This window comes from Lactuca serriola, chromosome 4, assembly GCF_051521515.1.
Source record: "Lactuca serriola cultivar US96UC23 chromosome 4, Lser_US96UC23_V15, whole genome shotgun sequence".
In the NCBI taxonomy this organism is placed as follows: Eukaryota; Viridiplantae; Streptophyta; class Magnoliopsida; order Asterales; family Asteraceae; genus Lactuca; species Lactuca serriola.
The window spans coordinates 238,519,109-238,543,562 of record NC_136411.1 but is presented as its reverse complement, the minus strand read 5'-3'; the positions used below and the strand labels follow the sequence as shown (position 1 = coordinate 238,543,562).

Genomic DNA, 24,454 nt, shown 5'->3' with positions numbered 1-24,454 from the left:
AGAGACTCTGGTTACCAACTTGACAACGGAGAAGGTCGTGTACTGAAAATGTATCTCGTATAGTGAGATCTGATGTAAAATACTAGACTAATGATAAAGACTCACAACTGAACTGACTAATGTAAACCTATATGTATATGCTTGTATACATAATATATAACTAATGATCAAACGACCTTCGGACGGACATCCGATCCTACCAGACCACATCTCAACGAAGAAAAGGAAATAGGGCGAACTAGCCTTACTAAGTCCTTTAAACATTATTTATATATCTTATACAAGCATAGGCATACATTTAACTAAGTAGAAGCATTTAACGAAGTTTAAGTGTTTAACGAAGTAGAAGTGTTTCACAAAGTATAAGTGTTAACAAGTAGGAGCGTATCGTGAAGTAGAAGCGTATCGTGAAGTAGGAGCGTATCGTGAAGTAGGAGCGTATCATGAAGTAAAAGTGTATCACAAAGTAAAAGTGTTAACAAAGTAGTAGCATTTAACTAAGTAGGAGCATTAACTAAGTAGAAGTATAATAAGGCAGTAGAATCTAACGAAGTAGGAGTATAAAACATGGAAGAAAACTTAGGTGAAAACTTTGGAAAACCTTTATACTTAAGAAAATCATGATTTGGTATTCTTTTATAAAATAAGTTTGAAAACCTTTAGAAATTCTTTGGAAACCTTTCATAAACAAGTTTTGAATGAAACTTTGATAAAACATTTTGGGTAAAGAAATCCTTTGTTTAACATACTGCCGTAACATGATTTTAAGTAAAACGTACAGCGTGAGAAACAATTTGAGAAAAGCTTTGTACAAGTAAAGATGTTTTGGAAGACCATTTACAATATCATACTTGGTAAAAACAGTTGACAGTGGAATAAATCCTTGTGCATGCGGGTTATCAATCACATGTGATTGATATGATAACTGGCATGTTTAACTTGTATTCCCCCCCCCCCCCCCATAAAAGCATGTAAAAACATTTAAAAGGTTAATTCAGGGGTATGAACTCACCTGATGTAAGTGGATCGAACGAAGGTGTCGGTTGGGTGCTCGGTGTCAAGTAAAGACTTGAACACACTTAGTGACTCGTTTGGGGCTCGAAACGGACGATTTTGGCTCGAAAATAAGTTGTAAAGAGAGAGAGAGTGGAAAGAGTGTGAATGGAGTCAAATCCCCCTTATATAGGGGTTTGAGTTGGGCTCAGTGGAAATCTACCCGATACTGCTGTTAAACGGGGCTTTTTGGTCGCACCCGATTAAACGGTCGTATTTTGAATTGGTTGAAACTAAAAATTTTCAAGGGAATTTTGTGGTGTTTCTAATTTATTTCAACCCTTACCAAGTCATTATAAAAGTCCCTCATTAATTAACCTCTTCCAAAAGGTTAACGGACAGTTTAATAAAACGAGGCTTATTAACGGAAGGAGGGGTTAAATATGACGGAATAAATTTCGGGTTGTCACGCCGTGTTTTTTCGTACACATTTGAACAATTTACATGTTCATAATAGGGTAATATCACCGATAATTACAATCATATTACCCTATTTTGAACAGGTCAACCAAGTTTACTGGTCAAATGTGTACGAAAAAATATGATTACCTAGATGTGGACAAATACCAAAGTTCATTACCCTCCTATGTCATTAACCCTTTGTTATTTTTTAAATTTTCTTTTCATATTATATATTAAAAGTTATTATAAATTTGTTAACTTAGAAGGATTAAGAACTCAATAGATATTTTGGTCTCTTTAAAAAGGACAAAGTTATTATAAATTTGTTAACTTAGAAGGATTAAGAACTCAATAGATATTTTGGTCTCTTTAAAAAGGATTTTGTGTCTGTTAAACACACCATGTTACATCTATACATTGATTTTGTATAATACAAAAACTACTTAAATTCTATCTAATAATTGTATATTGATTTGGTTTAATTTAACTATTATGATGATGTCTATCTAAAATTAATAAGGGTGTTAATCTAAAAACGTTAAGGGTGTCCATCAAAAAACATAATATAAATCTCTAAAAATTTTACATTCAAAGGGGTGCCAAACACATTTTGCTTCTTAGTAGCATCACCATTTACAGATGTCAACGGGACCAAATGAGAACAGAAATAACTTCTTCGTCCCGCGAATTCACATGTGTACCCTCAAACAAAAATGGGATCTCATGAGGATTTTTGACATCCCTATTACCATTGATCACATTAACCGCAAATTTGTGAAAAGTAATCATAACTAAAAGATTAAAAGGGGACACATAACTGTACCTATGTACTAAAGACATTAGCGTGTTGTTTGCTTTTTAAAATGTAAAATGTATGCAACATTTTTCACATCAGCGGAAGATTATGTGGACCAAAAGTTTACAGTCTACAAAAAAAATGATTATTTGTTTTAAAGTATGTAAGGTACATAAATGATATTAAACCACATTGATCATATAGTATACAAAACAAATAAACCATATGTCACTTTTACTTATTCTAATGTTTTGTATTAAGGGCTACAAAATGTGTATGAGAATCCACTATAAAATGTGCCCTATTACGAAAAAATGTATTTCTCATGTTGGGTTTTTTAGTTTCTCAATGGGTCACCTTGGAATGGTCGACCCTACTGCGAAATAAAGATTGATAAATATCGTTAGGGATACTGAAGAAAGAAAGATTCATTCAAGGGTCGTAATCAGTTCAAGAGTACATCGTTGAATTCATTGATAAATCCCGATTTCAAGGCACTTGGTCGATACTAAAGAAAGAAAGATTGATAAATATCGGTGGGGATTAAGGACCCAAATACCAGATTTTATACGATATTCCAAGTATACCACTTTTTCTCAGGTGGTAGATGTTGCAAGGGACCGTGAGATATAACTGAGTCGTCAGGATCAAGAAAAGGAAAGGGTTGGAGATAGAGAAACAAGAGGAGAAAAATGTCATTAGGAAAGCAGGACTGAAGGATCGTCTAAAAGACGAAAAGTGTCAAGAAAATTGTATTCCACCTAGTTAAGAAAAGATGATGGTAGATTGTGTGAGAAGTGTCGCAAAAAGCATGTGGGAAATTGCGACAACAGTTCCGTTCCATTGAAATGTTTTTAGTGCGGGAAAATGGGACATACTACAAGTAACTATACGATGAGTAAACCACTATGTTTTAATTACGGGAGAGTGGTCACTTTTTTGTGAACTGTCCAAAGGCAAAAACTATGTGCCAAGAAATCTTGGGCGAAGCAATCAATGGGAACCGAAGAATGTGAAGAAGAACGAGGAAAGGAGCATTGTTATGAGAGGACGGGTTTTCCAAATGACTATCGAGGAGGCTAGAGACAAACCCGATGTTGTCTTAGGTACATTTACTTTAAACTCACTCCCAATACGTGTTGTATTTGATTTGGGTGCAACCTTTTCATTTGTGTCGAGTCAATTTGTTGAAAAACTAAATATACCGCTAGCCCCGTTATACAAGAATATTACAGTAGATATGATTGATGGGAGCTGGATCTTAGTTAAAGATCAATATTTAGATTGTCGGTTTTAAATTGATGGGAACATTTACCCTATCAATTTGAAACCGATAACTACCAAAGAGTTTGAGGTTGTCGTGGGAATGGATTGGTTGGCAACTAATTTGGCCCGGATTATTTGTGATGAGAAATTACTTGTTATTGAGCCCCGAGTAGATCTAGATAAATATACGAGGAGATAGATGTTTTGAGAAGGTCTCAATAATTTCTATGGCCATGTTTGCTCTAATTGCCCTTGTGGTTGTTACCCGTGCATAGTAATACCCATTTGGCGGACTTAAGTGGAAGTCTTTCTCAATTTTGTTAAAGTTTGACTATTTTGCCACTTATGTGTCCATGTGGTTGTCCTTGGTTTTTTGTTGAATTTCAAAAGTTGGTTGTTATTGTTGGTGTGAGCTTTAAACTTCATTGCTATTGTTTTGAGGCTTTGAGGTATGCTTCATGGTAAATTTTCACAAGATGAGTTTCCTTAAGTCATTTTTTTATAGTTTATGGATGTTGCATTATATTTGGTGTTGGTCAGTTGTTTCTGTTTTTTTTTCCCTTTTTCTGTGTACTTTGATTACTTTCCAACTTCCTGCTGGGGTTTAGTTTATGAAAGAGTATGAAAACATTCAAGTATGTAAGAACAACTACAAAAAAATCATCATGAGTTAAAACGGGATTTATGTTCGTTATTCAATGTAACCCATTTCTTTGTTCTGCGCATTATTTTTTATTCAAAAGATAACACGAGATTTGTGATGACAAATGTTATTGTTTTTGTTTATTTTTTTTTTCTAACGAGTAATGATTATTAATTATTTTAAGTTCTTTTTTGGTTTAGTTCAATAAGTTTGATAAAAGTTGTTTTTGTTGCATTAAAATACTAACAACTTTTTATTTTTAAAATTTTACTTTTAAAAAGATACTTTTCATGTGAAGGTTTTTTTAAATTATTGATTTAATATGTTTTTTTATTTATAATTTGTTTGTTTTCCAAATTTAAATAAATGAAATAATTGGTTTAATATATAAGTTGATGAGAGTCAAGTTGATAAAATAAGAGATGTAAAATACAATCAATTTTTAATTTTTAAAATTTTACGTTTAAAAAGATACTTTAAATCTGAAAATTTTTAAAATTATTAATTTATTATGTTTCTTTTAATATATAATATTTTTGTTGTCCAAAAACATCTACCTCCTCTAATAAACAAAACTCATTTTTGCCACTTGTCCCTCTTCTACATTGTCACTTTGCCACGTGTCATCTTCTACAAAATTCCTATATTTCCTATTTAAATAAAATAATTCAATTAATCAAAATTATTCGACAATTAGATTAGATTAGATAGTAGATTATATAGTAGATATTATCAAAATTCCCGATTTTATATAAAGTTATTATTGAATGGTTCAAGGTTTCAAATTCAAATTCCATGTTTTTTTGGAAACAAAAACAATTGACGTAAATCTTTGGTTACATATCCTAATTATTTTTTGAATCCTTTTAAAGATTTCAAAGAATCCCAAAAAATCAGCTTTTTCAATTCAAATTTTAATAGATACATATCGAATACTCCAATAATACGTCTTCAACTTTCGTTCCAATTCCAATTGTCGACTTTCATTATGCTTTCTTCTTCAACATTACGTTTTCTGCAGAAGATACATCATAAGAAATCTGGTTAGTTCATTTTCATATCTTCATAAACCAATAATTCTAACATTTTTCTGAAAATACGTTAATACCATTCTACTTTCAGTTCTTATTTCTTTGTTCGGATGCATCCTACTTCACTCATCTATTTCTGGTTCAATTTCTCCATATATGTTTTTAACATAAAGGAAGCTACCCCTTTATGTTCAAGATATATGTTCTGTTTGTATACATCTTGAAAAATTAGATAAAGATATATGTTTTGATTCACTGATTTCATATAGATTTTGATTTGTTTGTTTTGTTTTCTTATTTTTTCTGTATTATGCTAGAATTCTAGGGTAGTTATTTGAAGCTTCATATAAATCTGGAAGAAAAACAAAAAGTAGTTGTTAATTATATCCCATAGCTATCTGTTTTTGATTTGTTTGTTTTATTTTCTTATTCTAAATCTGGAAAAAAATCAAAGAAAGAATAGTCGTTAAAGATATCACATAGCTATTTGTTTTAAAGATTAAAAAAATCGCATTTCTAGACTAAACATTTCATTACACATTTTTCTAGAATGAAAAATAATGTTTATTATATAACCTTAGATAAAGATGTATGTTTTGATTCACTGATTTCCTATAGATTTTGATTTGTTTATTTTGTTTTCTTATTTTTTTTTCTGTATTATTTAGAATTTTAGGGTAGTTATTTGAAGCTTCCTATAAATTTGGAAAAAAAATCAAAGAGTAGTTGTTAACGATATTCCATAGCTATCTGTTTTTGATTTGTTTATTTTATTTTCTTATTCTTTCTACTGAAACTACCCCTTTATGTTCAAGATATATGTTCTGTTTGTATACATCTTGAGAAATAAGCTTGAAAAATAAGATAAAGATGTATGTTTTGATTCACTGATTTCATATAGATTTTCATTTGTTTGTTTTGTTTTCTTATTTTTTATGTATTATGCAGAATTTTATTGTAGTAATTTGAAGCTTCATATAAATCTGGAAAAAAAATCAAAGAGTAGTTGTTATGATATCCCATAGCAATCACCTAAACAATTTAATAAATACTAAATCTGGAATCTATTCATACAATTATTAGTGCATCTTCTGCAAAGAACGAAAAAATTTTATTTTACCTTTATTCCTCTTCTTCAAACGTGTTTTAGCAACGACGCCGTTATTTCTTTAAAACTCTTTTTCCAGATTTTGACCTCCATCGAGGTATCTTTGTTCTCTACTCTCTATTCATTCCTTATTCAAGAACAAAGTCGCATCCAGGTTGAAAAAAAAGAAAAAAAATCGCAAGGTTAGAATAGTTTAGGGTATTAGGTTATGAAAATCATTTTATCTCAAGAAGCTGTAAGTTGTTTTAAAACGCAAATCCTTACAATTATATAAAATAGAACTTCACCACAATATCATATTACATGCAACGGAACTCCGGCGAGTTGATTTGGCGACGTTGGTAGGCTTCTCTTCCTTCCTCTTGAGTCTTGAGAGTTGAGACGACTGTGAATTACTCTATTCATCTATTCATTGCCACGTAACGTTGTTTTATTAGAGTGAGTTACAAGTATAGTCCCTAGACTATATTAACATAAAATTTTGGGCCCTTGGCTTTCACTTAAACAATACATTTTTAAATGTAATTAATTAAGAAATATGATATTATTTCCAAAATAAAAACATATATATATATATATATATATATATATATATATATATATATATATATATATATATATATATATATATCAGTTTTCAAATATATAATCCAATGTAATTTTATTCTCGATATATTCTTATAACATCTTTACAAATATATATCATCTTTCTTAAAATTTAAATACTATTTTTTTTGCAGATTCAAATAACAACATGGACTACAGTCATGCTAAAGAAAAGTGAAAACTTAGAAAATTATATTTGGATAAAAAAAATCCAAAAATAATTATTCTACGTCAGTACCTCATAATCCATCAACCGTACATGTTTTTAACATGAAAGAGAATGGTGATAGTATCAATTTTTTTATCCAACTTTTACTATTTTCGCGATTAATTTACTAACGAATTACAGGAGGATATCTTAAAACGATTTATAAATCTTTTTAAGTTTCCCGATACATTTTGAAAATTTAATTATATTGTGAATACATTTTACTGTAATATTTTTATCGTTTAAAAACTTTTGTTTTACAGAACGAACGGACATGTATTATAATAAAGTTGTACTTATTTACCATCCAAAATTAAATGCTTTTTTACAATTATTAATTTTTTTGGTGTATAATTTTTTTTAACTTATCTCCTGTGGTTTCCACGGGTTATAACCTAGTTAAGATATGAAATAATTGATTTAATATCTAACTTGATAAGAGTAAACCTGATATAAATAAGATAGAAATATATGATTTTATCTCTATTAGAAAAAAAGTTAGAATTTGTCACACATTCTACCAAAACTACTTGTCGCTCAAAAACTGATCAAATGAAAATAATAGCTGTAATTGCATCCTGCATGGAAACACTAATACGGCTATATATAACACATTTTCTATAATATAACATGTTTCCAAAATAGGGAAAACTTTCCACATGATTCTCATATTTAGTTAAGTCTTTAATTTAATCATGACAAAATTACACAAATGGTCCCTGAGTCCACAAATCCATTCCTTATAAACCTTTTAACAAACATAGTCCCTCTCATTTCCAAAAATTGTAAGAATTGCAATAGAAAAGACCATTTATTTAAATTTTTTATATTTTAGTTTGTGGCTTTTCCAGCACTGATTGTTAAAATGTCACCTTAACCCCTTTGAACTTTATAAAATATTATTTTTACCCTTTTATTTTTTTAAACTTTCGTGCTTATTATCCTACTATATAAAATTAGATTTTCAAAAATATTTTTGGTTGGTTGACGTAAAAAGATATTGGAAGCCATTCAACAAAAACAACTTGTAAAAAAAGTTATTCATTATTGGTGTAGTTTATTATAATATTAGGAGTCGTTCAGCAAAAAAAATTGTAAAAAAATGGATGAGACATCATTTGCCCATGTTTTGGCCAAATTTCATTTAAAAGTTTTAGTTTTGTGGACACATATTATAAATTTATTTTAATGGTAACGACAGTGCCTAAACCTAAATCTCAAAACTTAAAACACAAAGGAAACTAATCACCCAAAGGAAACAATTCATCAGAACTGTTCGCCGACGCTGCATCGTGTGGGTACCCCATTTATATGTGTATATATATATATCCTATTGACAAGTGTCATACAATTAGAACACCTCATTAATGTTATATATTCATTATCATGCCACTTGTCAACCTATTAATTATTCATTTTAAATTTCAAATTTTAAATTTTTTCACTCTAATTACATTAAACTAATAATTGATTCTTTTATTTAAATTTCAAATTTTAAATTTTCCCACTCTAATTATATTAAATTAATAACATTAGATTGAAAAAAAAATAAATTTAATACATATTATAAGATGATATAACTTCAATTATTTATTTAAATCAACGATTATAATTTGATATAACTAAAAAAATTTCTCTTAAATAATACTTTATTTAGAATAATTAATTAATAATTTTGACTTTTTATATGAAAGTTTAATTAATTTTATAACCGTAGTTCTTACGGGTTATAAACTAGTATATATATATATATATATATATATATATATATATATATATATATATATATATATAATTACGATTACAAATGTAGTTGAATTTTTTTGTATATACATTGTAACTAAGTTATTCCAATAAAAGCATGTGAAGATATAATACTGAATCTTTCTCGTTATTTATTAATTTCTAATTACTTAATCAGCCGGTAAAACACTAAAACACAACCCCAATAAAATTAGGACAGATCCATGTTAGGGGTGGTTTGAAAGAGAATGTCTTGCCATCAGTGGGATTAATGAAAATTGTCATCAAAAGATACAAGATACAGTTGGTAGAACTTCAAGGGTACACCTCGGTGAGGGGTGGGTGGCTGGTGATTCTCATGTGGACGTTTGAGTGCTCTTTCATGTTTGTTAGCCTATGTGATTGTTATGGTGTTGGTGTTTGGTAAGTGTTGCATGATATCTTTGTGGTGTGCATGCGATTCTTACGGGGGTGTTTGGGGTATCTTTTCAGAGGGCAAAAGATCTTTTGGCAAAAGTTCCAAAAAGCTAGGTTTCCCTGACTTTTCCAAAAAGTCAGTTTTCCTTCTTTAAAAAATCCAAAAGGAGCTTTCCCCAAACATCTTTTCAGGGCCGGTCCAAACGTATATGGGGTCCGGGGCGAAAAGAAAAAAAGGGCCCCTTAAAGAAAAATATAATAAAGATTAAAAAAAATCATTTATTCTTCTCTATAATCACGTTCAATTAGCAATAACAAGCAAGTCAAATTGTTTATCTTTTGAGCTAATTTGAGTTTGAACCAAATTTAGGCCCTAAAAATCATTTTGGTAATAATTGGTTTATATATATATATATATATATATATATATATATATATATATATATATATATATATATATATATATATAATCCAGAAATTTTGGGCCCGTTGAGTCGTGGGCCCTGGGCGGTCGCCCGGGTTGCCCACCGTCTGGACCGGCCTTGCATCTTTTGTTTGTTATCTTTTCCCAAAAGTTTTTTTTGCCCTCTCAAAAGATATCCCAAACACCCCCTAAATGATATTTTCTAGGATACAATTTAAAAATATGCATATGAAAACTAAGAATAACACATTCGTAAAGGGAAAATTATATAAAAATCACTATATTTTGGACATTTTATGGTTTAACCATTGCATTTCAGTTTTGTCAATAAAATTCGCCCCAAGTCTCATATTTTTTCTATGCTGACCACTATCAACTTTATATAATTATAGTTGATTAAAGTGGTCATAATATAACCTTTTTAGTGTTTAGTTACATTAGCAAAAATACCGACACACAATATTTCATTAAATACACAAAATTTTGATAATTTTTTTGACAAAAAATTTGTTGTGACTATTTTAATCTGCTATAAAGATAGTTAAAATGGTCAACATAGATGATGATCTATGTGTATTTTTTATGTACTAGTTTTAAACTTATTAATCCTAATCTTTCGTATGTGAAATAATCAAGGTTCTAAAAAGCGGGACATGGCACGTCATGACTTCAACGCTTGTTCTTACCGTCAAGCTTTGATAAAATGTCGCGTTAAGTCATTTATTTATATAAAAATGAATAATAGTAGAATATATATATATATATATATATATATATATATATATATATATATATATATATACAAAATTGTCGTTTTAAGTCACACCTTACAAACGACATGACTTCCCACAACTTGAAAAAATTTGAGGTTTGACATTGCCGTCAAGTCATGTCTTACGTTATTTAGAACCTTGAAAATAATACACATTACAGGTAGTGTACCTAATCGTGTATTGATACAATTTTGGTAAAAAAAAGGTGTCGAACACAAAGAGAACGAAAATGGTTTAAATCAAATAGTTCAAATATCAATTAAACTTGTAAACAATAAAGTAAAAAGGGTATTGTTTAAATTTAACCAAACTTAACTAAAATTAAGAAAACTAAAGAATAAATTTAGAGACAAAATAAATAAAGATGTTTTTGCATAGATTCAATTTCGCCTTCAGATATGGTGGGTTTTGTTATTTTTTTTACCGATTTCTAATGTAATTATTTATCTTGGTCTGATTAACTAATTTGTATAATTATAAAGATGCACAACATAATTTCATGGAATTAACTATCTAAACAATTATAATTAAGTTTTTATTACGAGAGATTTGATTTATGAATTAACTTCAATGATCATGAAAGTCGATTATATAAGTGATTAACAAATGTTGTCTTACACATTTAAGTTTACGATTATACTACCTGACCTTAGGATTTAATCAATCACTAGACCTAACAACTTATTGCTCATAAACTAATCAAGATTCAAGTTAATACAACCAGATTGGTTGTCTAAATTCTACTAACTTAACAATAGATAATAGAAATCAAAACTTTAACACGTAAGATACTTGATCAAACAAACATAACATATTAAATAAAATTAAATATTCAAACAATGGAATCACACCAAGTCATAAGGTTACATCTTATCTAGTGAAAACATAAGGGTTTTACCCCATAATTAATAGACAAAAATAGAAAAGCATCACTGAAGGATTGCTAGACACGATTATCAAGCGAATCAAAGTGAAATCCTAATATTTATAGCTTGCGATTCTTCAAATCTTTGCTCCTACTATTTCTCCAGCTTTGAAATAACCCCTAAAAGGGTTCTGGACGACTTCTAATACCTTACCAAATTATGGTGAGAAAATCATGTATTTATAGACTCGGCAACTCAGTGTCACGACAATAGGAGTCTAGCGTCATGAAAACCATGTCTCCATATTCGTGTCAATTTGAACTCTTGGACGAGGCACATAACTTGAATTTTGGCAGGTTTTCGAGTATGGTCCTAATCATCTCAATTCTTATCCTAATCTTTTCATTTTTCTTCTCACTTTCGATTTTTACTATATTTGTCCAATATAAAACATATTAAGTATCATTTATCTTAAAAGTAATTTATAACCTGTGAGAATCACGGTTATAAAATTAATTAAACTTTCAGAGTAAAAACTTAAAATTATTAGTCAATTAATATTTCAAATAAATTATTAATTAATAGATATTTTTTAGGTTTTCATAAGGTGTCTTTTTTAAATGTTTCATAATGATTTTTGTCATTGTTTACAATATTTTCTTCAATTTTAAACAATCATAACATTTTTATATGAACTCGTATTGTTTTGATTAAAATGGTAATAATAGAAATTTTTGTTAAAGTTTAGTGACTCTAATGAATATTTTGACGCACCATATTTCACTAAATCCACCAAATTTTGACAAAAATGTTGTTGTGACATTTTTAACATGTAGAAGATCAAAATGGCCACCATAGATAAAATTGTTAAACTTGGTGTTGGCCTTTTGAAATATAGTGTGGTTAAACAAAGAAATAGCCAAAATCATTCATCAAACGTTTGGTAACATTTATAAAAATCTCATAAAACATTGCAAAAAATGCAAATATGAAATGTCTACCGAGGATCCCTATTCGCCAATAAATTGTTTTCAAATTATTATCTACTCGTTTTAATCCTATATACAACATTAATCATACAAATACAATAAAATCATATGTAAAAACAAAGGAGAAATTATATTATTCTTTTTTCATATTTGTTTTTCTTATTAGGAAAATATACTTTGAAAATTTTCTTCAACCATAGAGTGTAGAGTGTTCTGCTTTTGGATAACACTGCTATATTTGGATTTGTAATATAATGTTGTAATATTAATGAATGAACCCGTCGAAATAATTTGAAACTTTAATACTCCGATATCTGTTCATAGGGTTCAAATTTACAACAGCGTATGCAATATATCTAAAGAAAATATGACCAAAACACACACACACACAACAAGATACATAAATAAACATCACAACATCACATTTAGAAGCAAATAGTATAAATCTAAAGCGTAAAATGTGAAATAAGAGTGTTTCTCAGTGAGCATAATGTGAAACAGACAAAAATGTGAAACATGTGTAATGTGTTTCCTTCCTTTCAAGCACAAGTAGGCCAAAACAAACTTTTACGTAAGTTTTATATGTATAAAATCACCTTTAAAAGAAAGTCCACTTACTTGATTCTGCCTATTTTCTCAAATTTCTCAATGTGAAGTGGAGATGAGAGAGTTTGAAAATATAAGGGTGAAAATGTGAAAAAAAAAATCTAAACTTTTTTTTTTTGCTTAAATACAGGGAGACCACTTTTTGACCATTTCACATTTCATATTTCACAGTAGCCCTTGCAAAATGCTTGACTATTAGTATTAGGAAGGAATCATTTTTTTGGTTAATATATGCCAAATTATTAAGGAAAATAGATATATTTATCTATTTCTCAAAAAGTAATAGTCAACTAACATTATATAACGACCAAAAGACATTACACCACAAAAAAATGTTATTGAATAGTTATCTATTAGTACAAATCACATCACAATACAACATCACAATGCAACGAAAGTCATACTATGTGGTACAACAATTTTACATAAAAATAAATTTATAGAATCATATATATACAATATACATTGTAACAACATTGCTATTCAAATAAAAGCATGTGAAGATATAACAATGAATCTAATTTCTAATTTGTTAATCAACCAATAAAAAAACACCAGATACAACTAGACTATGATGACCCCCTATCAGGAGTGGTTGGAAGAGAATATGTCCTGTGACCACCATTGGGGATTTGTGAAGTGCCCCAATGGTCATGAAAAGATACAGTTGGAAGAACTTCAAGGGTCGACCTTGGAGACTGGCGGGTGGCTGGTGAATTCTCTTGTGGATGTTTCCGGGCTCTTCTATGCGAGGGTTGCATTATATCTTTGTGACGTGCATGTGATTCTTTTGGATTAAATGATATTTCCTAGAATATAATTTAAAAAATAAGCATGTGAAAACTAAGAATAACAAATATGTAAAATGCAATATATATATATATATATATATATATATATATATATATATATATATATATATATATAAAAGCCACTATGATTTATTCGACCATTTTGTGGTTTATTAACCATTGTATTTCAGTTTCGTCAATAAAAACCGTCTAAGTTTGACAAAAATAAGTGTTCTGTGGTCACAATAGAAAACTTTTGTCAAAGTTTAGTGACTTTAAAAGACACTAAATTTTGACAATTTTTTTTTTTGTTGTGGCCCACTTTATATAAAAAGTCAAAGTGGTTAAGATAGATAAAATTGCCAAACTTTGGTGGCTTTCATTCATTAAACTAAAATATAGTGGTTAAACAAAAAAAAATTGGCCAAAAATGGCTTTTATATATTTTTCAAATAAATAAATGACTAAATGACAGAAATGGTCACTAAGTATCATTGTTTTTTACAATTTTGGTACCAATAAGTTCTTTCTTGCAATTTTTTTCCTAATTTGAGGTTTCGTAAGTTTTATTTATTTATTTATGTTTCATAACAATTTTGGTCATTGTTTCAAATAAAATGACTATTTTACCTTTTTTTTTAACTTCTTTACAAATTTTATTAGTGATTTTCTCTTTACAAATGACAAAATGCCACTAGATAGTAAACCAAGTTTCACATTTGTTCCACCACTTCCTCAAAACATTTTTTTAAAAAGATTCAACACTCAACTTTCTAATTTTGGTCATTTTTTAAAACTTTTTGTTCTATTATTATGAAATTTTCTAGTTTGTGGTGCTGATATGGACATATAATGTGACAGATTTATTGAAACATTAAACATGTTAATGCCGAAATTGAAACTTGACTACTATTTAATAAAACTGTTTCAACAAACCTGTCACATGTCATATGTCCATATCAATGTCATGTCCACAAAAAGTACAAACTTTCATAACAACGAAACAAAACTAAAAGTCGAGTGATTAAACATTTAAAAAAAAAGTTAATGAAAATGTATATAAATAAATCAAAATTCACAAAATTGGAACTTACATTCAATCTCAAACGAGAAAACGCTTGTTTGCAGAGTGCAAAATTTGGATCAAATGAGTTACACACAAAAGGATGTTCAAGCAACAAAGCAGCCGATGAACGATTTTCAGGATTCCTTTGCAAACATCGTCTCAAAAAATCTTTTCCTTCTGATGATAAAGATTCAGGTATTGGTGGTGATCTTCTTAACATGTTGAACATCGCTTGCCCCTAACAATAAAAAAAAATTGTATAAACATATAAAGTCCTTACATTTTGACCTCATATCCAATTAAGTCCTTATATTTTTTTGAGGGGAAATCTCCGATAAATTCCCAATATTTTAAGTCAGTTTACGTTTAATCCTAACATTTATTTTTTGAACAGAAAAGTCCTGATTATCTAATTTTACACGATAATTTGTCGTTTTATGTTGAAAAAAATAAAGACTATTTCGTTAATTTGGGAAAATATAAAATAATCGGGACTTTTCTGTTCAAAAAATAAAAGTTGCGATTAAACCGTAAACTGGCTAAAATATTGAGACTTTATCGAATATTTCCTTTTTTTTTTTTTCTGATTAAATCCCGAATACCGGTTAAATTATTCAATTGTGGACAATTTGCAGGTTAACAACATATGTCGTGTCAAGTGTAGGGACTTAATTGAATATGAGGTCAAAATGTAGGGAATTAATTGAATATTACCTCAAAATATTATAAAAAATACCAACTTACTGCATTGAACTCATTCCAAGGAGGTTTTCCAGTGACCATTTCAATTAGGGTACACCCCAAGCTCCAAATGTCCATGGTACACGTGTCTTCCATATTTGCATCTTTTCTAAGAACAGCTTGCAAAACCTGTGAAGATGATGGCAGTCTTTATCATCGTACATAGGAAGGGTAAATTTGTAATTTCAAAGAAATACCTCTGGAGCCATCCAGTGTGGACTACCCTTTAAGGAAAGATCATTTGAATGTGCAGAAAGCTGTAAAGCCACAAAAGGGATAACAGATAACTATTAGGACACTTTTTTCCTTTCCTTTTTTATTAATATAATATTGATAATTGATAATTGAGAAATATATAAGATTATTTTTCAACTCACATGTTTTGCCAATCCAAAGTCTGCTAGCTTCACTACCCCGGATGCATCAACGAGCAAATTTGCTCCTTTAATATCCCTATAAATATAATAGAGATATATCATCTACTTATAGTTGCAATTATCAATATGTATGTGAAGAGAAATAAATCATAAATTAATATCAATAATAATAATCACCTGTGAACTGTTTTCTTGCTGTGTAAGTAAGCCAATCCTGAGAGAATATGACGTGTGAAATTTCTAACTACAGATTCTGTTAAAGCTCCACAGTGTTCTTTCACATATTTATTAATGGCGCCAGGGTGAACATACTCCAAATATATGCAAAATCGATCCTCAATCTGCATAGAGCAGAGTAATTTGTTGATCAACAAAATCAATGAAATGTATAGAGTAAAGAAACTTACGATTTCAGAACCCAGATACTGTACGATGTTTGGATGTTCTAAGGTTCGTAGAACTCTTATTTCCTGCTCTAATTGACGTATACATTCAGATGATTTTGTGTCGTCTGGAATGATGTCGACTTCTTTCATTGCGCATAAACTTCCAGTTTCACTAGAAGAAAAAATTGGAATTTATAGAACAGAGAGGAGAAGATGAGAAGAAGGTAGTTTTGAGTTATGATTATGGTTATTGTTATGGTAGATGATGACATACCGATTCATTGCTTCATATACGCTACCATAAGTTCCACGACCGAGGAGTTTCCCTTTCTGCCATTGTCCTTTTATCGATTGCCCATCTGATTGACGACTAGACACATGTCTCGGAGGTGCGGGAGGCCGGGGAAGTGGATAAACATTAGCGTTGTTGCTTTCTGTCCTTGCCATGGAAGTTTCCGGCGGAGATTTGATGTTAAGTAAAGGGACTGACGGATTCCGGTAAGGACTCTGTAATGGCGGACTGTGGAGTTGCGATCGTCTTGTTGATGGCGGAGAAAAATGAAATTCTCGAGGAAAAGCGAACGCAGAATCAAATATATCGACGGTGCTGAACCTTTTGGGGCTGAGTGTAGGGCTTGTGGAGGCGGTGGTAGGGGCACTCCTAGCCGGAACATCTAACCTGATATCACCGCCATCCTTTTCGCCGTTTATGCCTTCAGGATAACATTTCCGGCGATGGTAAGTAGAAGTTTTAGACGATATTGAGATACCACGACTGTTATTGTTCGTCGGAATTCTATCAGATCTGCAACTATATAGTTTCCAGATTCAGTTTCACAATAAGATGGAAGCATAATCATATCAATCATATCCTCCCTTTATGATTCAAAAGTCTCAGAAGCTTACCGTCCATCTCCTCTGCTATTAGCTTCCGCCGGAAACCGCAATTCATCGTTAGGAAGCGGCAATGGTTGGGGAACGGCGGACAAGGACCAGTGTTGCTGCAACTTATATGGCGACTTTGACTTGGAAGTTGGGGAAACTGGTAACGATTTTGACCTAGTACTAGTAGCATCATCTTCCTCCGGCGCACAAAAGTCCTCCATTGTCAGATGGCGGAGTTTACGCTGCCTGGTGAGCCTCTTCTTCAACTGCGGAGAAAAAAGCCCTCCATTCATCGACGACCCACACGGCGAAGAAGAAGACGAACACGGAGACGTCGATGCAAAATTCGCATTCTTCGAAGAATTATTAGAAGTAGAAGTAGAGAAATGCATCAGATTAGCAGGGGAAGAAAGATGAAACCTCCTTTTATTGAAGAATTTACCCATGAGCAACCAAATTCGCAACCAAAATAGCCAAATGCCTTACGAAAACGGTGATCCAGAAGCTAGTAGAAATTGAGGGTTATGAGGTTGAGGAGTCGTCGCGTTTACTACCATTTTGTCAACATTTGAATCGGCAATTGAGACGTTTGTTTCCTCCATGTTATGATTGAAGTAAGGCACACGATTATATATATACATATCGTCATCACCAACATCATCATCATACTCGTTATCGCTTCCACTCTGTGTAAACGCCAAGAAACAAAGTCCAAAGTCAATGCTCGTGTGCACTACATAGTGCATACTTGGTCCTATATATATACATATATACTTTCTGTATGTATAGATGCAGAGGGGGAAGAAGAGATGTTCCACTGAATTTTCAAAAGCAGACGAAACTGTAAACGGTGACGTTGATTGGAAAAGTCGCGTTTGACCCTGGTGTTTTTATTTATATTATCAAACGACCCCTCTCTATTTTCTTTTTTTATATTTTTTAATTAAAGAAAAGGCTTTTTTACAATTTTTTTTCATAATATTGTATTAGGTAAATACTCTTATTATAAATTATAAATTTGTGACTGTTTTTTAATAGTAGCATAAAACCAACTGTTTTAATATATTATAATTATGAATGGAGACTCCTTCAACATGAAGATCGATTTTGATGTTATATTTAGACCGGAGGGTGTGGGAGGGAAACTTCCCTCATTTTTTGTGGGTCATACCTTCATTTTCGTCACTTTTCTTTCCCTCACCTAAAAGCCAAGGAATGGGACACTCCGACTCGCTGACTTGGTTCATTAATATCCACAACCAAAACTCTCCCGACACAACCAGTTGAAGCTTCAAACTTGTCGAGTCCCAAAGGAATTTGTAAACAGTTAGAGAAATAAACTTACACCGGAACCAAGCGTTACAAAAATTGGGCACTAATGTAGAATGAACCATAAGTGAATGAGCCAACATTAACGCAAACAAACATTGGGTGTTGATCCATGTCCTTGTAAAACAATGTTTACCAAATGTCAATTCTCAGTTGCAAGAGTTCATGGACTTAATAGTGACAAAAATTTATTTGGATAGATATATACGACTAATTCTGATTCTTTTTATGAACTAATCCTAGAAAGTAACTTGGTTTACATGCCACTTTTTCTCTAAAGTCTTAAACCAAACAAGCCACTATCAATTTCACGCCACATTTAAAGATCGATACAAATTGATGTTAATTCTAAAAATCTTCAAAGAAACTAATGCTTATCTTTACCTAATTAGTGCTTGCCTTCCTAAAGGTTCCAATATTGTCTTGACATTGTCAAGTTCTTTATTTTTAATTTTACAATTAAACGACAAACTGAATCATGTTGCCACTACATGGATCTGAGCATTCTTTTAAACTCGATGTTTTTCTCATTCTCATTTACTTTTACTTGTGGGCTTGATGTTCTCCAACAATCCGAGACAGCAAAAAAAATTATAGAAAAAAAGATCCTTAAAAGAGGTTATCTACATAATTCATAGTGAGAGAATATGTTGAACATAAAAATATAATACAATTTTAAAAAAGCTACAAAATACCTTCAAACAAATACCATCAAACCAACCATTAATCAAATTTAAAATAGAGATCCGACAGTAAAGGAACATTGAGTTGTTGATTCTTGAAGCTACACAACTGAATAGACACACATGTATACTTAAAAAAATAAAGAAATCATGGTGGAGAGAAACAGACATTGAAGACACTGGTGTCTATAAATCTTTGCCTTCGAGAATGGGGCAGAGATAAGGTTAGGAGACGAAGGCAGAAGGAAGCCATTATTGTTTATGTAGGACTCTTCCAAATGAAATAATTAAGACCGTTAGAAATGGATATGACTGACAGAGGGAAGACGGGAACCATAGGACTCCATCACTTCAATTTTCAACACCTTTTTGGGCTAAAACACACTCCATCAATTTAATTTTGAGACACGCATAGATTTTCTTTGTTGATACATTTGTAATATTCAAGTGTAGAACTTGACGGTAGTGAAGATCACATTTTAGTTTAATATTAAAAAATGGACTATTAAGAACTATAGAGTGTATATACGTTGATAATTTACTGAAAATGGGCTATCATTTTTATAAATAGTTGATCAACTTGCTTACCTAGTGGTTGAATTTGGTTTAATTGTTGTGTTAAAAAAGAACATGGTTGTTAGCTATTTTTTCCGGTCAATATTTTGAAAGTTGTTTGTAGGTTTGAAGGTTACATGCTTTTGATTTTGATTTAATTTGGATAGAAGTTGTACTATAAAACTAGCCTTTCGTCTAAGGGCATATTTGGCACAGAGCTTTTGGAAGCATTTGGGAGCTTCTAGCTTTTAGTTTTTGATAAAACGCTCTAGTTTAAACAAAAAACTTCGTTTGGTAATACGAGCGTTTAGTTTTAGTTTTAACAAAACGCTCCGATTCTAAAAGCTACTTCATGTAGCGTTTAACAAAACGCTCATGAGCTTTTGAAATCAATTTCTAAAATTACCCTTAAAAATATATTTATATATTTATTTATTTTTAATTAATTGTCCTTTTATATAATTTTATACTACCTCCGTCCCATATTTATTGTCCACTTTTGACTTTTGAAGTCATTATTCTTTAACTTTGACCTTAAATATTTCTGTTTTTTATACATAATATTTGATGCAAAATATATAAATGGATTGCATTTTAAATGTATTTTCATTGTTATAAGTTTCATAAAATAATATATAACACAAATAAAAATATTTAAGGTCAAAATTGACGAATAAAGATTTCAAAAGTCAAAAGTGGACAATAATTATGGGACGGAGGGAGTATATTTCAAAAGCTTCCAGCTACTTTTGCCAAACATTCATATAACAAATAAAAGCTACAGCTTCCCGCTACCAGCTACCTGTTACCCGCTACCAACTAACCGCTATTCGTTTTTAGTTAACAGCTACTTTTGCCGAACACGTCCTTAGATATTTAAATTAATTCAAGTAAATTTCAAAAGATTTGTTATGGGCGAACACGTCCGTCCTTAGATATTTAAATTAATTCAAGTAAATTTCAAAAGATTTGTTATGGGACTAAACACACTCCTTTTGAGGCATTGTCGTTTAATATTGCAATTTGTTATGCTAAGTAGATATTTAAATATGTTTAATCGTACTAAATCTTAGAAAGAGTGAGCATTGAAAAAAATCACATTTTATGTTTCAAAACTAAACATTCGGTGTTTATAAATTTCTGAAAACGGCTTATTATAATTTCATTACATAATGCGTTATATTTTAATATTTAAACACATATAAACAAGTAAGGTGTTGTTTGTTTTTTCTGAGGGAATATGTCTGCAGTCTGCGGCCCACATCTGTAGACATCTGCAGTAGAAGAGGTGGACCAAACGTCTGCAGTCTGAAAAAAAAAGACTGTTTGTTTTTTTAACATCTGCAGACTACTAAAATAAACTGAAATCTAAATAAACTGATTTTTTTAAACTTCAAAGTGATTTTTTAATATTTTTATGACTTTGTTATAAATAATTAATAAATCTAGATCAATTTTTATGTATTTTTGTATAAAAAATAAAAATAAAACTGTTATGAATTAACGTATATATTTGACAAAAAACCAACAACTTTGATTGAAAAGTTATAACTAAACATTATAATTAGGGATCAAAGAATTTGATACATAAATGGATGTAAATAAACTTCGATTTTTTCAATTAAATCCATTAAAAACGTATCATAAATATTTTCTCGAGAAATTAATGATAGTGTATTAAACAATGTTTTATAAAATTTGGCAAAAAAATATAAGATTATATATTTTGATTTTTTTTTTCATATTTATGTAAACAACTTCAATGATTATTATTGTAATAAATATTTATTTATAAATTTGTCAAAAATATCATGTTTGTATCGTCAAACATTTTTTTTTTATTTTAAGTTTTGTATTTTTTTTTTCAAATTGTTTATTATTAATAAAGTTGGAAAAAATATAAATTAAAAAAAAACTTAAAAAAAATAAAGATATATGTGTTTTTTTAGGCTAGAAGATGTCTAAAGATGTTAGAAGACTCATGTCCACATCTACGCCAAGAAGAGGGTGCGCAGACATTTTTAGGTCTGCAGTCTTCAAAAAAACAAACAGTCTGCGAAGGCTAATGTCTGTGCGTGGTCTGCGCGGCGCAGACATGTTGAGGTTGCAAAGTTATTCATTCATGACTTTGTAAATGTTTGACTTTTGTAAAACCCACTTGCATGTGGAGTATTAGCCTTGTGACACATGAGAGATAGAGAGTGAAAGAGAGACATGTAAACACCTCTATAAATAGTGGGTTTATCCACTTGTAGAGGTGTGCTTGAGAGATGTAAAAGTGAGTGTGTAAGTGTGTGTTAATTATGTAGTCTAGATCTAGTCCTTTTTTGTAACACCATATACATTCAATATATCTCTTAAACACCCAAATCACCATGTTCAATTGTGCAAACTTTAATTCCGCATGTCAAACCATGTTCTTTGTCACTACAATTGGTATCAGAGCTTGGTTTTCACGATCAACGTGACTTTTGAAGAACGATTCTCGGTTTGGCAATTTTGTCGCAATTTGATCAATTTTGGTGAGTCTCTCTCAATGATCTCTCTTAATTTCATTTGAATCGTGCGTTGCGTTTTTTGATTCATGATCGTTTGACTCGTTGGATCAAATCTTCTTTGAAAAACTCATTTGTTGTGATCCAATATTTTTTTTGTTGATCAAAGCCCGATCCAATCATATTTGTTTGTTCGATTCAATTTTCAAATTGAAATTGATCGTCTGAATTGAGATTTAAGCTCAAAATTCATTTTAGGATCTAATATCTTCAAAATTCGTTTGAATTGGTTACTGTTCGTGTGATCAGATTTTTAAGCCCAAAGACATATTCAAATATTACTCCACTTCGTATATTCAAAAGATCCAGCCCAAATAATCCATAATTTGATTATTATTTCATTGAGCCCAAATCAAAGAATGCTTACTGTTCATCAATTATGATCCATATATGTTTTTATTCCAATTCTTAAATCTGTTGAAATATCTTCATCATACGCTTAAAAGAGTTGTACATTCAGGACTCTTCTAGTGTTCATCGATCATTTGTTCTTGTTTCTTGTGTTTCACTTTCATCGACAATTCGGAATAATCAATTGGTATTTGTTTTGATCAATAAAATAGCTATCTGAATCGATTTTATGTTGTATTTGTGATCCAAAATTCTTCCAGTACTTTCATCGATTATTCTTTAATTTTGTGTTCTTGAGTTAGATCGGAATTTTTTTTTGTCGATTGTTGTTCTTGAGTTGGAATCTCTAAACCGCAAATTCTTTGGATCTCAATATCGAGATTAATCTTTATGGATAATCTTGAACAATCAAGAACATAATGAAGAACAGTTGGAAAATATTACGTTGGATTTGGTGTTCGTCGGAGTCAACTAAAAAGTCGAAATCGATTTTTTTTATCGATTGTGTGATGGGTTCGCATATGAAATCTGTAACAGATGATAAAGGGACAAGTTTATTTTGTTGCTGCTGTTGCAATCAATATTTTGGATATTGATAGTTGTACGACGTGATGACGAAGAGTTGATGATCGATGGTTGGAATATAATGTTGTGAATCGATTTTGTTTATTGGAATCGATAGCTTGGGTTGATGATGTGTTTGAATTCGAAGATATTTGATTTTGGAATCGGTTGGTGAATCAGAAAACGATGCGAACAGTTGAAGCAATTCGCATTTGATTTTAACGAAGACTTGGAATTTGATTTTGAAGATTTTTGTTTTGGGTCGATGTGCGAAAGTTTTTGGATTTTGGTTTGTTGATTTTCGCAAGTAGATGCAAAGTCTGATGAAATCGATAGATTTTGAGTCTGGATTCGCATTTGTGTTTGGTTGTTGAGTCTGGATTTTGAATGAATTTGGATGAATAAACGGAATGATGTTGATGGTTTGGTTTTGCACGTTTGGAGTCCAAGATCTGTATCAAGTTCGCATCTGATCTCAAGAAAAATGTTCGCATTTGAAATCTTGAGTTCGCATCTGGATCTTCATTGGATTTGCATTTGATCTTGTTTTGTTCGCATTTGGTGAGATAAATGCGAAAATTGTGCAAATAAAAATGCGAATTTTACAGTAGAATGCGAATTGGGGAAGAAAGCTAAAAAGTTTCGCATTTGGCCCCTGCTCTTTTTAAGAAAAAAAAATTCAAATGGTCCAACTTCGCAAATTGGGTAATAAAAAGACAAAAGTGCAGAATTTTTATTTCGTATCCCTGCAGTCTTCGCAAAATGGCAAAATATATCCAACTTCGCAAATGGGGTCATAAAATGCTGAAATTGCAGAATTTTGAAATCTGGTCCCTGCAGTTTGTGCGAATTTACACATTTTACCCAGTTTCGCAAATGGGAGTGTGTTCGCATATTTGGCTGTTTTTGGCGCAACGGGTCACTGCAGAATTTTGAAATTGACAATTTCTACCCATTTTTGAGAAATTTTGTCAAAGGTGATTCGTGAATGAAGCTAAAAATTCAATATTTTTTGGATTTTTCGGATTGAAGCAAAATGTTTATGCCACATGTTAAGGGGGAGTTTTGGCATGAAAAATTCCGAATAGAGCACGTTCTTTTTCCTTGGAGTTTTATAATCAAATTTCGATTATAAAAAGGGGGAGAAGTTTTATATGGAAATTCGAACTTGAATTTTTCATATTACGCGGATTTGAAGACCGAAGTGATCTTGAAGTTTTAAAGCTCACGAGATGATGCA

At 30.7% G+C, this 24,454-nt stretch overlaps 1 protein-coding gene and 1 long non-coding RNA gene across 3 annotated transcripts; both read right to left on the bottom strand.

Annotated features, from left to right (window-relative positions):
• Nucleotides 1-4,938: 4,938 nt before the first annotated feature.
• On the bottom strand, nt 4,939-6,711 carry LOC145100569 (uncharacterized). The gene is made up of 3 exons (XR_013705133.1): nt 6,564-6,711; nt 6,312-6,426; nt 4,939-5,175 (listed from the first exon to the last, which is right to left on the bottom strand). It is a non-coding gene; the product is annotated as an uncharacterized LOC145100569 (long non-coding RNA).
• Nucleotides 6,712-13,315: 6,604 nt separating this feature from the next.
• Nucleotides 13,316-17,996, bottom strand: LOC145096860 (mitogen-activated protein kinase kinase kinase 5-like). 2 transcript variants are annotated; one of them, XM_079034220.1, is made up of 9 exons: nt 17,199-17,996; nt 16,567-17,103; nt 16,314-16,464; nt 16,084-16,247; nt 15,907-15,982; nt 15,727-15,786; nt 15,533-15,658; nt 14,817-15,026; nt 13,316-13,740 (listed from the first exon to the last, which is right to left on the bottom strand). In XM_079034220.1, the coding sequence occupies exons 1-9, from the start codon at nt 17,621-17,623 to the stop codon at nt 13,501-13,503; spliced, it is 1,989 nt and encodes a 662-aa protein (XP_078890346.1). In that variant the 5' UTR covers nt 17,624-17,996; the 3' UTR covers nt 13,316-13,500. The 2 variants fall into 2 exon arrangements, with proteins under 2 accessions (XP_078890346.1, XP_078890347.1); XM_079034221.1 differs by having other exon boundaries at nt 16,567-17,097.
• Between the last annotated feature and the right edge of the window lie 6,458 nt (nt 17,997-24,454).